The sequence below is a fragment of the Bacillus rossius genome, chromosome 18 (assembly GCF_032445375.1).
Source record: "Bacillus rossius redtenbacheri isolate Brsri chromosome 18, Brsri_v3, whole genome shotgun sequence".
Classification (NCBI taxonomy): domain Eukaryota; kingdom Metazoa; phylum Arthropoda; class Insecta; order Phasmatodea; family Bacillidae; genus Bacillus; species Bacillus rossius.
The window spans coordinates 18,201,765-18,218,138 of record NC_086345.1 but is presented as its reverse complement, the minus strand read 5'-3'; the positions used below and the strand labels follow the sequence as shown (position 1 = coordinate 18,218,138).

At 37.9% G+C, this 16,374-nt stretch overlaps 1 protein-coding gene across 10 annotated transcripts in view; it reads left to right on the top strand.

Annotated features, from left to right (window-relative positions):
• Positions 1-16,374, top strand: part of LOC134541226 (E3 ubiquitin-protein ligase HECTD1) — a 151,499-nt gene that overhangs the window by 51,149 nt on the left and 83,976 nt on the right. For 9 of the 10 annotated variants that reach the window (XM_063384490.1, XM_063384486.1, XM_063384485.1 and 6 more), the window contains exons 7-13: positions 2,132-2,247; positions 2,874-2,932; positions 4,197-4,414; positions 5,140-5,256; positions 6,903-7,085; positions 10,958-11,120; positions 13,974-14,115. In XM_063384490.1, the coding sequence (XP_063240560.1) occupies positions 2,132-2,247; positions 2,874-2,932; positions 4,197-4,414; positions 5,140-5,256; positions 6,903-7,085; positions 10,958-11,120; positions 13,974-14,115 (998 nt within the window). The remainder of the gene's footprint in view (positions 1-2,131; positions 2,248-2,873; positions 2,933-4,196; positions 4,415-5,139; positions 5,257-6,902; positions 7,086-10,957; positions 11,121-13,973; positions 14,116-16,374) is intronic. The other variant, XM_063384483.1, reaches the window with a different exon arrangement.

Below are 16,374 nucleotides of genomic sequence, written 5' to 3'. Positions count from 1 at the left end.
ATTCGTAATAATGTTCGAATCCATGTACATATGTACGATTCTGGGTATGGGTAATTGTGGATTTGAACCGTACCCAAAAATATTGGGTACTCGCACATCCCTAGAGTCTTGCATTACACCTTTATCTTCATTTCTCGGCCATGTAATGTTACTGTCTCACCGCTCAAATTTCACAGTTATCCTGTGACTGCGAGAAGAATTGCACGCCAATTCAGAGCCTTGCGCCTAAAGGCTATACCGGGCTAGAAATACCAGCGAGCGTCTAGCTTATCACAAAATTTATGAAACTGGAGGACTGGTCATGAAAGTCATAAAAACGTCCCAGAATAAACAGCAACAGTGCTGAAAATCACAATCACTTTAAGGGCCCTGCCTAGACAGGAGTGTATCTGTGTGAGGCGGGATGATAAGCGCGACGCTCGTTGGTGCTTCTAGCGCGGTGTCTCCTCTGGACTGGCGCGCAGTCTTCTCGTCGTGCATAGGATAACTATGAAATTTTGAGAGGTGACTGTAACATTATATGGTGGAGAAATGAAGTTCAAGGTGTAATGCAAGTCCCTTAAGTGCTTCTAAGAATCTGTACAGGTGGTTTTACGCATAAAAACTCAGCAAACACCTTTTAGCCGTTTTAACTCTTCTAACATTACAATTTAAAAATTGACTAGAGAAACAAAACTACTTACTGGCCCTCAGCGAATTAAATTGCTTTTTATAAACAGACCCCATGCGGATATCTTGAGTTGTTTTTCATGAAGTTGCGCATACTGTATGTGTGTCCGGGTAGGCCTTAATCACCTGGTAGTGGACACAACCTGTCAGTTTGCTCGCTCGTTTACAGACATTGCTGGTGACAGCATTTACCCGGGCATTTATGGCAAGCTTATACTAATTAGAGTGGTTTTTTTATGCGTTTCTTCTTTCTTCAGTTTATAGCCACAATTAATTTATAGGGTGTCTTCATGTTACAAAAGTCAGGAAACTGAAGGACTGTTCATGAAAGTCAGTAAAAAAAATCCTTATATAAGCAGCAATGGTGTTGGAAGGCACAAAACTTTTATTTCCAGCACTCTTTTTTCACATTTGTATATTGTTTTCTTTACAACTCTCTTCAGTTTATAGTCACATGTGAAATTCACCCCTAAAATTTAGCTTGTTTTTTGACTTAAAAATCTGTTATATCCTGCGAATAATAAAAAAAAATCTTATTATTTTGGCTCATGTTTAATTTTGATTATTGATTTACATTAAAAAAAAATTTGTTTAATAATTTCTGTTGAACTGTTCTGAAAAAGTTCTAAAATTGGTTCAGTAGGTAGTTGTAGCAAGGTTGGCTTATTTAAACCACTATGTTTTAAAAAACGGTTTAAAACGTGGTCTAAACTAAGTGGTTTATATTTAAATATATTTTTAAATAGAAAAACCTTAAATTTTTAAATGAAAGGTTTAATTTCACTTTAATTCTGGCTCAACATGCGTGGCAGAAAGCGGTATGTTTAATGGCATCCATTTGAACACGGTGAGAACCAAAATAATGTGATAAAAACCTGGTTCAAACAAAAAAAAAAAAACAGGTTGTCTGTTTTAAAAAAAAATTTTTATTCAACCCTGATGTGTAGACACCCTGTTTTAGTAGTAGTATTATGAAATAACAGTGGTTATAATCAAACATGTTTTTTTTACTGTGTACTTTGTCAGAGCCGGTGCAAGGTAAATTGGCGCCCTAGGCGAAAAACCTTAATGCCCCCCTCCCCCCACCCCCTTCCCGGCCGGACACCTAAAAAAAAAATTTCCTTGCCTCAAAATACATCACGAAAGCCTAAGATTTTGTCAACAATCAAATGTAAGCAGGCTAATTTTTTTTTTTTTAACTTATTACAAATTATAAACAGGTCACCATGGACTTTAATTACTTATATCAATATAAACATTACAAACTGTTACTGTTACAAAAATTTCCATTTTCATCTAGTTTCAATAATCGTAAAACATGTTATATCAGCTGTTGTGTGTCGTGCTGCGCCGCCCCCCAGCTACTTGACGCCCTGGGCGGTTACCTGGTTCGCCTGTACGGACGCGCCGGCCCTGCACTTTGTGTATAGTTTTTTGACGGTGGCCGTGGTTGTGATCGCAGGGACCCCGGGCGTGAACACCAGCACCACGGCCCCCGAGACGAAGTCGTCCGCCTCGGTGTCCACCATCATCAGCCTGCTGTCGACCCTCTGCAGGGGTTCCCCCGGCATCACGCACGTGAGTCCCCGCTCGCAACACGTCTGTCTGCTGCCGGCACGGAGCTCGCCGGGCTTTATCATTTTGACCTGACAGCGTCTAATAAATCGATGAACGCCTGCTGCACGCACGAAAAAGTGTCCCGTTACGCACATTGTCCCGTTACGCACATTGTCCCGTTACACTGTGTCCCGTTATGCTCATTGTACGCTTGCGCCGCTTCTATCTCTCTTCCACTTGATTGGAACAACCATCGATTTGACTTTTTCGAGGCACATTAAACTTGAAACACTCCCATTCATTTCCTACTTTTCCTATCATCGTCCTATCCTTAACAGAATAACACAGATTGGAAGAAGTTAAATTGCAAACATGTATAAAAGTTATAGTTAAAATAATCTCTTCGTTAAAGTAATAAACATATTTGAATTAATGAGTGCAAATAAAAGTAAATTTAATCAATTAAATTGTAGATTTCATTTCACTCCTCCTTTGTATCCATACAAAATAGTGATAATTCAATAAAAATGGTCCAGTTTTATTCATAAATGTATGCAATCATTTCATCAATGTTTTGTTATGACGTCACGTTAAACTATCGTCCGTAAACCGACTTTACAGACAACCAATTTTTTTTTTCTTTCTAGGATCTGCTTCGATCCGATCTTCCCGATGCCATCGAGAAAGCTCTCAAAGGAGATGAAAGGTAAGTTACGAGAAAAGAGTATTTTCTACATTTGATTTCGCAGAAATCATCTCCATTTCCCTACGCGAGTAATTCTCAAAGTGTGCGTTACTAGATGATGTACCGGATGTGGTATCCCAGATGAATATTTATGCAGATATAAAAGCTCGTAACAGCGGGACCAAAAACATAATGCAAATTTTATGCCAGAATTTTTTTCCCCCTTTAATTTTGTGTGGTGCGTCGATTATGTGATGAAACACTGTATAATTAGCTTATTATACCATTTCATCACGGATATTTGTTATTACAAGGAATCTACAGGTCATGCTTAAACAGTGAGCAGTTTAACTATGGCTCTTTAATGGCATTTATTGTTTGTAAACAAGCCTAGAGTTCACCATCAGTATGTATTTGTAATATTTGACTTATCATAACTTATTTCTTAGAAATTTAAATATGGTATGCCTTCAATTATGTGACTAAACTTCAAAAAGCTTAAGAACCACTTCTGTTAGTGAATACTCTTCACTCAGCCTAAAGCCTGGGCAGTGATGTATACTTCAGCTAGTATGCACATATATAGAGGAGAGTGTTAATGGGCTTGTTTCTTATAAAAAATCTACAGTTTTTCTGTGATAACCTCCGAAGTTCACTAGGTCAGTATTTTTCTTCGTACCTAAACCGTTACCATTCCACAAGATATCGTACTTTGAAACATGTAAGTATATAAATTAAGTTACAATATGTATTGATTCTGGAAACCTAGTTTTTGAAACAACCGCTTAAAAGGGTAGAAAGTTACGGCTCCATGGTTAATATTTTTAATTTATGTTGCAATATTTTATTTTTGACCGTTGAAACGTTTATTCAGGTTTGAGGGGTATATATTAGGTACTCTTTCTAAATTGAGATTCGGATTCGAGAGAGTTGGTGAGGCTTTAAACCACCCCACAGAGTGGGCCTCAACTTAAATATTGGGCGTAAACCAGCTGTAATCACACAAAAAATCGACCAAAGTGAATTTGAAAAGATGTGTGCCGTCCTGTCTGTCATTGCAGGTGCACCCTGGACTTATCACGTAAGCGCGTCTTTCCCTTATTTTGGGACATACTCAAGTGTTTCTTCCTTACCACGTGAGAGAACTTCGTTCGGGCGCAGCTTGCTGTCGAAAGTGTCATAAGTTGCAAACGAAACGCTTTCTGGATTGAGGTTCGGATCGGGGAGAGAGCTGGTTTGGGCGGGAGCCGGCGTAGGGGTGACCCGGGGGGGTTTGTCGCCGCAGGTGCACCCTGGACTCGATGCGGCTGGTGGACCTGCTCCTGGTGCTGCTGTTCGAGGGCAGGAAGGCCCTGTCGCGAGCGGGATGCGTGGGCCCCGCCGGGCAGCTCCTGCCGCGGCTCAGGCGAATGGACAGCGCCGGGGAGAAGTCCCACCGCCAGCTCATCGACTGCATCCGCAGCAAGGACACGGACGCCCTCATCGAGGCCATAGACTCCGGAGGTTAGCCGCTGCTGCCACCTTCCGACCGTGATCCGTCCCCCGGACGCAGTGTCGGCAGGGGCACGCATTTTTCCGCGAAATAACCTCGTCGGTCGTCAGACTGCAACGAGGTGTGTGCCCGCGCCAGCGATTGTTCCCTCGCGATTGGCGGCCGTCTGCGAGAGAAGACGCAGCCCCTGTCCGTGCCGGGCCGTTCGGGACGAGTTTGGCTTCCCGCACCGGACGGCTGTGATTTGGTTTCGCCGACGGTAGACACGCGCCTGGAATAAACCCGGCCAACTGCGAGACGCAGATGATGCCACGGGGGTTTTAAACACCCAGCCGGTCGGAATATCTTTTCAGCGAAATATGCGTGCCTCTATGTATCGGTGGGGGAGGGGGGGGGAAGAAAAAAAAAAAACAAAAAACCTCAAGTTTTTTTTTTCCCCACGGGTGTTTGTGGGTTGGTTTTTACTCCAAGCTTGATGAAGTATTGCTTTGTGGAATGTATCCAGGAAAATTGTAGGTTAGCATTTTATAATTATCTGTAGCCAATTCGTTCCTTTTTTTTTTTTTTTTTTATTTATTTATTTATTTAGTGATTTAATTTTGTTTAAGTAATTGACATTTTTTTTTTGTAATTTTTTTCTTAAACGTTTTCTGGTGCGTTATGTTGATTTTTAAAGTGAACATGAACGTTTGCAAACAAACTTAGGAGTGAGAGCGGTTTGTCGTGTTTGTTTCAGGCATTGAAGTGAACTTCATGGATGATGTCGGCCAAACGTTACTCAATTGGGCATCGGCGTTCGGAACACAAGAAATGGTGGAGTTTCTCTGCGATAGAGGTGCGGATGTGAATAAGGGTAAGCCAATTGTAGGTACAGGATTTTGGTTTGAATTTTTCTCTCGTACCGGAAGTAAATAATGAATTAACCACGTGAAAAAAAACACATGATTGCATTTACATTTAAATTAAATTATGTTAAAATATAATTGTTTTTCATAACTAAGGTATAGAAAATGAAGATTATATGTAGGCTATATAAATTTTTTAAATTTATTTTTAATATTTTAAGCCTCTATGAATCAAAAGAAGAAATAGTTGAAGTATTTAGTCTGCAATGCATTTCATTAATGTGCTCATTTGTTTTGAAATTTTCTATATAATTACGCTCAGATTATGAGTTTCAAGCACTAAGTACTCGGATTTAACAGTTATTACTAGCCAAAGATTTATGGAACTGTAACCAGAATCAATATAATTTTTTTTTTTTAATGTATAAAAATATAAATTATGTAGTAAAAATTGATTTTGACATTCATAGTGAAGATAGCTTATTTTACCAACTATTAGTATGACTGTGATAAAACCTGTCATAAATAAGTTACAAGAAAAAATTCTTATTGACAGTAAAAATTAACTTAAAAGTTGTAATGTACCTGAGATTATATACTGTAGCTAGTGCCAAATTGTTTATGCTAATTTACCTGAAAACTCTTTTAGTTATAACTTTTTAAGAGGATTTTACTGTATAACTGTTTTAACTTCTTGTCCTGGGAAATTTTGGGGGAACGTGGAAACTTCCGACACTGAATTATGTCTTGAGCGTCCATCTTGATTAGGACCATAACTGCACCATTCACGGAGCTTCACAAATACTGCTAAGATATTTTAACTAAACAAATTATACTTACTCATGGAGTTAAACTTACCAAAACCAACATAGGCTAGTTATTTACACGCATATTCAACCACACAATGCAATGTTGGATTTTTTTAATCCCAAAGTGAAAAAACTCGCATAAGGACAGCACTACATTTTTTTAAACTAAAAATATGCATAAAATGTGCGACATGTACTCTGGTAAATACATTGATCACTGTGCGTGTCAAGAAATTCAATATTTTTTATGTAATATGTCAATAATCTAATAAAATTCTTTATTAAAGATGTTTTTGGTAGATAACGAAAGTATTTTACTGCAGATAATTTGTGCATTTCACAATAAATAATGTTTTGCCTGCAACTAGTTGAGAAAATAATATAACATTGTGGAGTTAAAGATGCCTATGAACTAACAAACACCTGAATTTTAATTTCCGAATGAAATTGTACTTTTTCCATGTGTGTATGTATATTTTTTAAATATTGGTGGGGAACGATTACATCGGAAACCCAGAAAATTTGGAAAATCCGCCGCTGACGTTACTAGAAGGATTACGTCAGTACTCCACCATCTTGCGACGAGACTCATGTACGTTTTGTGTTTGGTGGGACAACAACATGCTGCCCCCCAAAGACCAGTGCCAAACCAAACCCAATGCGGACAAAAGGTCCAAGCCCCCAAAATTGCTCAGTGGAACCTTTCTGTCTGTCCGAGACTCTTCTTCCAGGACCATCCTATCTTTTCCTGCACTCAACCCCATGTTCTGTGTGGCGGGGTTTGCGATCGCGAGGGGTGGACGAGCGTCCTCCACTCACGGAGCAGTGTGTGTGTCCCGGGACAGGCCAGAGGTCGTCGTCCCTGCACTACGCCGCCTGCTTCGGGCGGCCGGCCATCGCGAAGGTGCTGCTCCGGCACGGAGCGAACCCGGACCTGCGGGACGAGGACGGCAAGACCCCGCTGGACAAGGCTCGCGAGAGGATCGATGAGGGCCACCGGGAGGTGGCCGCCATCCTCCAGTCCCCAGGTGGGGCCCCGGGGAAACTCTCTCTACTAGCCCTCTTCAGTTCATATTTCCACATTTATTATAAATACCGTGTTTTATCATATAGTCCACAGGTGAGCCCCCGGTCCTGTCCCCGGGTCAACTCTCTCTGTTAGCCCTTTTTGATGCCTTATTTCAGTTTATATTCCCACATTAATTATAAATACCGTCACTGTTGGATTTGTAAATAGTGCTTACCCTAGATTTATATTAACTAATCCAAAGTGTTGGACGCTTCAAAAATTCAAATGTGTCGCCATTTTGCTGCTGTTAACTCGAGCGATCATGGTGGCTACCGGGAAAGACTCTGTGGTTCATCTGGTACCGGCGTCATCGGACGTCGTCCGGCTATCGTTTTTTGACTTTCATGTTATCTGTTAACAGTTTTCAGTACGAAACAGTCACATTCACATAATAGTCGCACCTTAATTTTCAGGCATCAAGATTTGGAAAGAAAAAAAATAGTTCTCGCAAAACGTTGCATGTTGTTTTTATTGTCCCACTATCTGAGCGCTTTGTGTAGGTTGTAAACAGGACAGGATAAAGCACTGTGCAGCAGCAATTGGTTTTCAAGTTGGCTGTCGGGCAGTTAAGGTGGTTATAGTGGGGAAATATGGTAATGACGATACATGTTTATAAGATTTCCGGTCATATTGTCTAAATGTTTCGGCCCCGCCAATTTCTCAATAAGATACACGTTATTTTTCCTAGGTAAGCTGTTACCAACAAACTTCTTTCCCCATACAAAATGATGTATTTTAAAGTTGACATCTTTTTTTAGTTTGGCTATTACCGCTTACTTATTTAAATAATAGAAATACAAAGTTGTCTGATTTGTAAATATTCTTTTAAGACATTTTCAAACGTTGTGACCTTCATCTGATCGTCTTCGTCACCGCTGTGTATTGCTTATAAAAATGTAGCCAGCATCAGCTGGCATCATTCATGATTTGGTTACGTTGATGCCTGCATAGAGTGCGCGCATGTAGTCGAACGTTGATACCGATAGTTTTCCCGATTTCATGCAACATGCGCGTTCTGTCTGTGCCGATGAAACTACATTTCGTAGCCGGCACTATTTTGTGGTTAGTGTTTACTGTGATGGTAGTTATGCTTTAGTAATAGCAAATTCCCTGGCGAAGTTTAAATGAAATATTAAGAGGAGGTTTGATTTAATTGTATGATCAAAAGCTTTGCACAGGCCTAGTTACGAGCAAGTGAAATGACGATGCACCTACCCGGTGCCTACCTCAAGTGTCAAATTAAGTCCATCAAAAATTATATTGAGGTTCCTTTAACTTCCTTAAGAGGGGGGGGGGAGTTATAACTCTTAAGGGGCCCGCCTCGTCAGGGGTGTATGTGTGTTAGTGAGGCGGGATGATAAGCGCGACGCTCGCTGGTATTTCCAGCGCGGTATAGCCTATAAGCGCAAGGCTTTGAACTGGCGCGCATTCGTCTCCTCGTCACAGGATAACTGTGAAATTTGAGCGGTGACCGTAACATTATATGGCGGAGAAATGAAGATAAAGGTGTTATGCAAGCCCCTTAAGTGCTTTCAAGAATCTGTACTGATTGTTTTATGCCTAAAAATTAATCTGAAAACACGCGTTTTAGCCATTTTAACGCTTCAAAAAATACAGTTTAAAAACTTATTCCGAAATTAAAAGTACTTTTCGGCCCTCGGCGAACTCTTAAATGCTATTCGTAAATAGGCCCCACTCGGATATCTTTGAGTTATTTTGAAATCCCGTTGTTTTTCCTGAAGCTCTGCACATTGTATGTGTGCCCAGGTAGGCGGGACCCTTAACACACTCGCTTAGCTTAATACTAGAGGTCGGCGGGTACCCGTCTTTCCGGGTATTTTTCGGGTAGTTAAATTACCCGTGGCTCGGGTCGGACACTTTTTATACCCGAAAATTTCCGGGTCGGACGTCTAATAAAAAAAAAATTAAATCTTGGTTAACTTGCCGTTGCCGTGTCCTGCTGCCATGGGAAATGACCTGCCGTGTCTATATATTATGCTGATGTATTTTTGATCAAAATTATATCCTATTCGTGCAGAAACAACACTTAACTTAAAAATAAAATAAAAAAAACTCGACACTGAAGGCATCGTCTTAAGCCTTGTGTTTATATTTTTTTATATCAATAAAAAAATAATTAACACACAATATATTTGGTCAAATAAAAAAAAAGTACCGTGGGTACTTTTAAGTCTAGATAAAATTAGCTAGTAGGCCTAAAAACATCGTGAAAAACGTAACGTTTATAGTCGGCAATGAACATTTTAAATCGCAAAATATACATATTTTATAACATGGAAAGTTGCTTTTATTTCTAAATATGTAATAATTTAAGCCTAGGCGTGTAACAGTCCGAGTAATTATAGCAGGAGACAATCTAAAATGAACGAGGGAAAAACGTAAACTCACGAATGTATAAACGTAACAGTAATATCGGGAATATTACGTGGCTGCTTGTCTGATACTGTTTTTATGTCACAACTTAGCCGAAAAATACTGGTACGAGACATAAACTTCACAAAATAAAATGAGCGGAGTCTTGGTAACTGTTTTATACATATTTTATAATTTCGGTAATATTGTACAGTTGACGCATATTTTTTAAACTAACCATTTATTTCTGGGGATCGTAAATAATTAATTATTGGTATCAAGAATTCAAGATGAACGTAAACTTGAATATGTCACGGCACCGAGGAAACTGGTGCGTATACCAATAAACTGGTATTAGAACTAGGCAAAACTGGTACACGGGAGGTGGAGCTTGTATTTTTTTCCGCTAAGCTCGCTTCTATTGGCTGGCTGCTGATAGAAGGTCACGAGTCTGGGCGGAGCGTACTGCGCATGCGCAGCTGAGAGAACAGAGAGCCAGCCGGCGGCCACGCCGCGCCGTAACAACAGCTGATCGAGTACAATGACCTTTCTCCGCGCACGGCGCGCTATTGACAATAATAATTTCCATCAATTTGCCGCCCTTTTTTAAAAAAAATATTTTTAGTGTGGCGCAACGCGTATGTGTAATGTAGCCCCTATTTATTCTGAACGCTGCAGGTTGCGACTGTATTTTAATTACCTAACTTTAATGTTCTTACAATTTTTCATATTCAATTTTTTTTTCCTTCGAAAATCTGTACGTGCGAACCGGGGGCCGTACGAGCGAGGTTTTACTGTAATGCTGATTTGAACACGTTTTTAAATGCTAAAATAACATTTTAACCTTTTAACTACAATAAGCTGTTTTCCAAGCATCGCCAAAACAGCAAATCATTATGTGGGAATACCTGCCACAGAAGTATCCAGTGAGCGTGTGTTCTCAAGTGCTAGCAATGTTGTGACACACAGTTTGGGAACGGCTGTCAGCAGAACATGTAGATGTAGAAGAACTGGGTTTTTTGCATCAAAATCAAAAATTAGGCTAAGTAAAAACTGTTTGATAGGGTTGTTTTTTATGTGAATTGCATAAAAAAAATTCATGTTGAGCAATGCTTATTTTGTAATTTGATTTAATGTTTTAACTTATATTTATTAATTTTTTAAAGTGTATTTAAGATACATTAAAAACATTTTGCAATAACAATTTCCAGTTTCATCAGGTATGTTAGAAAGACAATACCCGACCCGACCCCGAATTTTTTGTGCAATTACCCGAACGGAACCGACCCGACCCGGCTTAAAAATCCACTACCCGAAGACCTCTACTTAATACTTATCTATGATTTGCGGAAAGGCATTGATCACAATTCCTCTAAACTTAATAACATATACTTTAACGTACCCAGGATCGAAGGGAGCGCAGGGTTGCGATGTGTGTGGTGCGGTGTGTGCGCCCAGGGGAGTGGATGATCCCGGCGGACAAGGAGAAGAAGCCGGACGCGGCCGAGCCGGAGGACGGCGGGGAGCCGAGGGGGGACCCCGAGATGGCCCCCGTGTACCTGGGGCGGCTGCTGCCCGTGTTCTGCAACACCTTCCAGTCCACCATGCTCCCTTCCGTGAGGTGAGGGCTGCTGCGTCCCACCGGCTCTGGAGGGCTGTGCGGTAGAACCAGGGGCGTAGTCGGGGGGTGGGGTTTAGGGGTTCAACCCCCTCACCCCCCGCCCCCTTAGCACCAAATCTTTAATTAATTTCTTATTCATCACTCAAAAAAATTTCATTTTAAAATTAATAAAAAATTTTACCATTACAATATTTAAATTTAAGTACCGAAAAATGCTAAAATAGCACTATTTTACACCTTAAAATACAAAAATTTTCCCTTGGGGGGGGGGGGGGGGGAGGGGCGGCATGCTTCTTAACACCCCCCCATACACAAATCCTGGCTACGCCACTGGGTAGAACCTTTGTTTTATCTAGAGACGTGCGAGACCATAAAATCCAGATAAAAACGACACAATTAATGATGATGCACTTGCGAACAACTAGATTAGCAGCAAGCGTGCATGATAGCACAACTTACCGCCATGATGGTTGAACAATAGGGATGTGCGAGTACCCAATATTTTCGGGTACAGTTCGAATCCACAATTACCCAAACCCGGATTCGTTGTACTTACATGGATTCGAAAAGTATTACGAATATTCACAAAAGTTATAAATTAATTTAATAAGGCTCCTAACTAGCAGTCAAAAATAAAATTAGGCTACTATTACGTAAGTATTTATAATATGATGTATCAACGAATGATATGTAAATTAAATAATTAACACAGTGACATTAAAAGAATTTCGTGAGCTTAAACTATAATTACGAATTTAACCGTATAGCAAACTATAAATAAAAACAATTACATACCTACAAGAAAAAAAGTCTTGGCTATTTATTGGAGAAAAAATGGTTTCGTTTGCTGAAACATTTATAAAACTGAGATTTTCCTGTGGCGTGCAGTTTATTACGATTGAGTTGGAGAATCGAATATGTTTTGGTTTTCATATTTTAAATTGTTTATTATTAATTAAGTTTACATAATTATAAACATTTCAATCTCAATGTAATAAATAATTGTCAGTAGTTACAGTTAGAAAAAAGAGAACACACGTTATTTATAAATTAATCAGTTACTTTTAATTATTCTGTGCTTAATATTCGGAATCGGATTCAAGTTCAAAATTCAAATGTTTCAAACGCTATACACTAAATTACACACAATATTTACAAGTCCAAACAACCTTGGCGCTGGAGTTGCGAGGAACGCTTTAAACTCAAGATCTGACATCACTGGCCTGTAGAAGGCTAGCAGCTAGCCAGAGGTGGCGAAGGAAGGGAAGGGGAGACCACTCTTGGTTTGTGTCGCCTGTACTTTTGCAATGATCTACCAACCATTCAATTGTCACGTGGGGTTTAATGTGAATTTTAAAAAGACGTGTGCTTGTGTTTTTTTGCCAGTGATGTACTGCAGGGTTTTATCGGGAGTCAGTTGTATTTTCACCTGTTATGCTTTCCGTGGTTACCGGCACATCATGTTTACGGTTCTCTCTGCCAGTTAATTTGCTGAGAATCGGCGGAACCTAGATGTGGGACTGACCCATCGCTAGTTTTGTGCGACATAGTACATGCGTGCCTTTTGTTTGTGACAGTTAATATGTGGTTATGATTTAAAATTATTAAGAATTCTCCTTTTTTTTTTATGTATATAATCTGCTGGACCAATCAAACAGAAAAACCCACTCAAAAAAAAAAATTCTTGAATAAGTTTATAATTTTCAGGACTTGACTTATAAGAATTATTTTTTTTTCCTTTTATTAAGTCTTTTCTAAGTACCTTGATAACCATTTTAGTAGGGATTTACTGATTTTACTAGTTTAAGAAAATGTTTTGCCCTTTTTTTTCTGACAGTTTACACAAAACTTTCTGGGTTTTATATATATATTTCATACGTCTTGTCATTTTAATGTATTTTGTATAAATTTTTCTTATACACCTGTGAAAGTGGATAAAATATTTTACTGTATTTGATTAGGAAAATATCTCTTAATTAGTGAATTATTGAACATTTGATTTAAAGTTCAATCCACATAACAAAACTACATGATGTCCACATTCTGGAAAGTTGGGGAAAGTCAGTGAAAGTCTGGGAATTTACTTGAAATCCTGGAAAAGTTATGGGAAAAAATCCCCAGTGATTGTAACTTGCAAGTAACTCATGCTCCAGTCTGCCATATTGGTACACCGTAAGATGGCTTTTGCTAGGTTCTGTTTGAAATTAAAGGAAATCGGTAGAAAACTAAGCCAGCTGTAGGGATGTTCGAGGCTGAATTTTGTTCATTGCCTAGTGAACTTTGTACAGTTGGACAACATGACTGGTCTTAACAAGGCGAGTAGTGAGATTAAAGCTCTCGAGATTTGCTTGGAATTCACATTATGCTGAAAGGTGGTGTAATCGCAAGGGGGTGTACTGGATTCAGCAGTAACTATTTAAATTTACTACATTGGTTTGATGAATATTAAAAAAATTTCTGTGCCGGCTTAGCTACATACATACGTAACGAGCATAAGACCACTTACTTTCAGACCACTGAGTGAGTAATAAAGGTCGTTATTCATATATTCTGGAACACCAAATTTATAACAATTTATATCTTTTATAAAATAATCATCACAATTTCAAATGAACACACACACTTTTTATTTTCTTCTGTTTATCCTCCTCTCCATTTTATGTAATAACAACCGTTTTTCTTATTTATTCACCAAAGATATATCATGTGCCATTGAGCAAAAATTGTGTACATATCACAGTACTAATTTTATACAATAAACATAATTACAATTTTGATGCTCATTAATCAAAACAATTAACATAAAATACTCTGTATGAGTGTAACAGTACAGGGGAATTTTTTTTTTTGTAGGAAAGCAAGTTTGAGTCTGATAAAGAAAATGGTGCACTACATTCATCCTTCACTTCTCATTGAAACGTGCAGTCCAGAATCTCCGACATACAACTTTGGCACAATGCTTGTTGAAGTGATTGCCACAGTTTTGGACAATGAGGTAAGTTAATGTGTTTTTTTAATTTTTTTTTAATTTTTATATATTGTTGTTCGAATGAGTGATGTCCTTGTGAGTGGAATTTTTAGTGTATCTGAAGATTTGAAGTTTTTTTCCCTATTTTTTTTAAATTTTATTTTAAAAAGGGGAGGTAAGGAATTGGCGTGGACTCACATTCTTGCTTACAAGGCTTAAATTTCAATTTGCGTTTAGTGGTATTCTCATTGAACAGACTGAAATGAACATTTCTCCCTTAAGTGAAAAAATGTTGTGAAGTTATTGAACTTTTTCAAGTTCTCAGTATTAAACTTTTATATATATATATATATATATATATATATATATATATATATATATATATATATATATATATATATATATATATATATATATATATATATATATATATTTCTGAACGTGGATAACCAGTCATAAAGTTGGCATGATTCACAGCAGTGTAATGATTTAAATTTTATAGGGAATGTGGATAAAAAAAATTCACATACAGGGAAACACTGTTCAGGCTTTTTCCAAGGGACTGTAAATAAATATTCTTAGCTGGAATAACTTAAAAAAAATTGAAACAGAACATTTTTTCTTGTAGTTTTCTGATAGTATACACGAATAAATTTACATTTTCTTAAAAAAACTAGAACCTATAACTATAAATTGAAATAATTAATCCCAACTTGCATAAAAGTTGAATGATTAAGCTCAAAATAAGTACAACACACAACATATATTTACATTTAACCCCACTAGTAAATAAGTATTACTTTAAAAAAAAAAAAACATATTTTAGAGCATCTTTAATTAATTGACTGAAAAAAAAAAATACAGCTAATCAAATAAGATGGAACTAACGTAGCAATAATTATCGTAATTGTAGTTCACTGACCATAAAAAAAGAGCGGACATAGTTTACTCGGCACAAACCCGTCACCGCACATGAGCGCATGTTGTAATCATCAACCGATCCAAACACGAGGCCAACTAGAGTTGGCGACATTTTCATGTGCACTACACATTGGCAGGGGAACATTGTAACGTTTGAAAATGTGTCTAAAAGTCCGAAAGAGAACTTGCACATTGAACAACTACGTATTTTTGTTAGTTAAATATGGAAACAGGGAAACATAGTTCTGCAGGAACTTTTTACATGGGAAATAAGAACTTACATAATGCGGGATAGAAACATTTGATCTTATTAAATGATAAATCCTATTTTGCCGCAAGGTCTTGAATGAGTTTAACTTTATATGATGTAAAAACTATTTCTTTGAAGCGGGAAGGTTTGTGTGTGATTTTTATTTCATGCATTGATACATTTTTTTTATTGGATCTTAGTATTACATAGTTTAACAAAGTCTCCTTGTTGAGATGTGGTGTTATCTTGACATGCACAGATTGTTTTAAAGTAAAGTTTGTCTTTTCATGGCTTTAATTTATTCGTGAATGGTCCCCTTTCATTGAAGGGTTTGGATTGGACTTATTAATTTTTTTTGTATTTACAGTCGGTTAACTTTAAGGTGCTGGTTAGAGGATTGCAAGTGTTTAAAAATTTTAAATTTAAATAATTTTTTTTAGAAATTATTCATTAATAATAGAATAGAATGCAAAGTGTGGAACTTTTACAAAAATTAAATAAATAATGTGTAACATGAATAAAGCCAAGAATATTTATTCATAAATTTCTCATCCTTTTTTGTATGTAACAAATAATCAGTGTTATATTTTTCCCTTATTTTAGTATATTACGTGTAATCTTTTCTTGGTCTCCTACATAATATTTTAACTGCATTTTATAATTAGATGTGAAAAATATTTCATATTCATAATTATTTGATATTAAATTCAAAAAAAGAGTTTGCAGGAAGCATTGTCCTGGGATAGCATAACAGCAGCTTCAAACTTTGGCGATATTTAATTTTTTTCCTCCTTGTTTAACTTGTTGAAACGGAAGTTTGTGTTGGTAGTTGGATAGGGCAGATCACTCTGGTGTTAAGGGCAGGATGTGTGTGCATGCAGGGTAGTTGATGGGGTGTTGGTGTGTTAGAAAGTTTTCACAAACCTGCACCTGCCCCCATATTTTTGCAGAAGTCGTTTATCTCGCCCTCTTATGAGCACAGTGCAGGCTCCAAATATTTATGTTGGCTCCCCAAACTCGGTGGGAAGATGGGGCTGGGCTTTGCGCTGCATCACAATGTGCATGATAAGTACATTATCAAAACGGTAAATGGCAAACTGGATTTCTTCTGTACT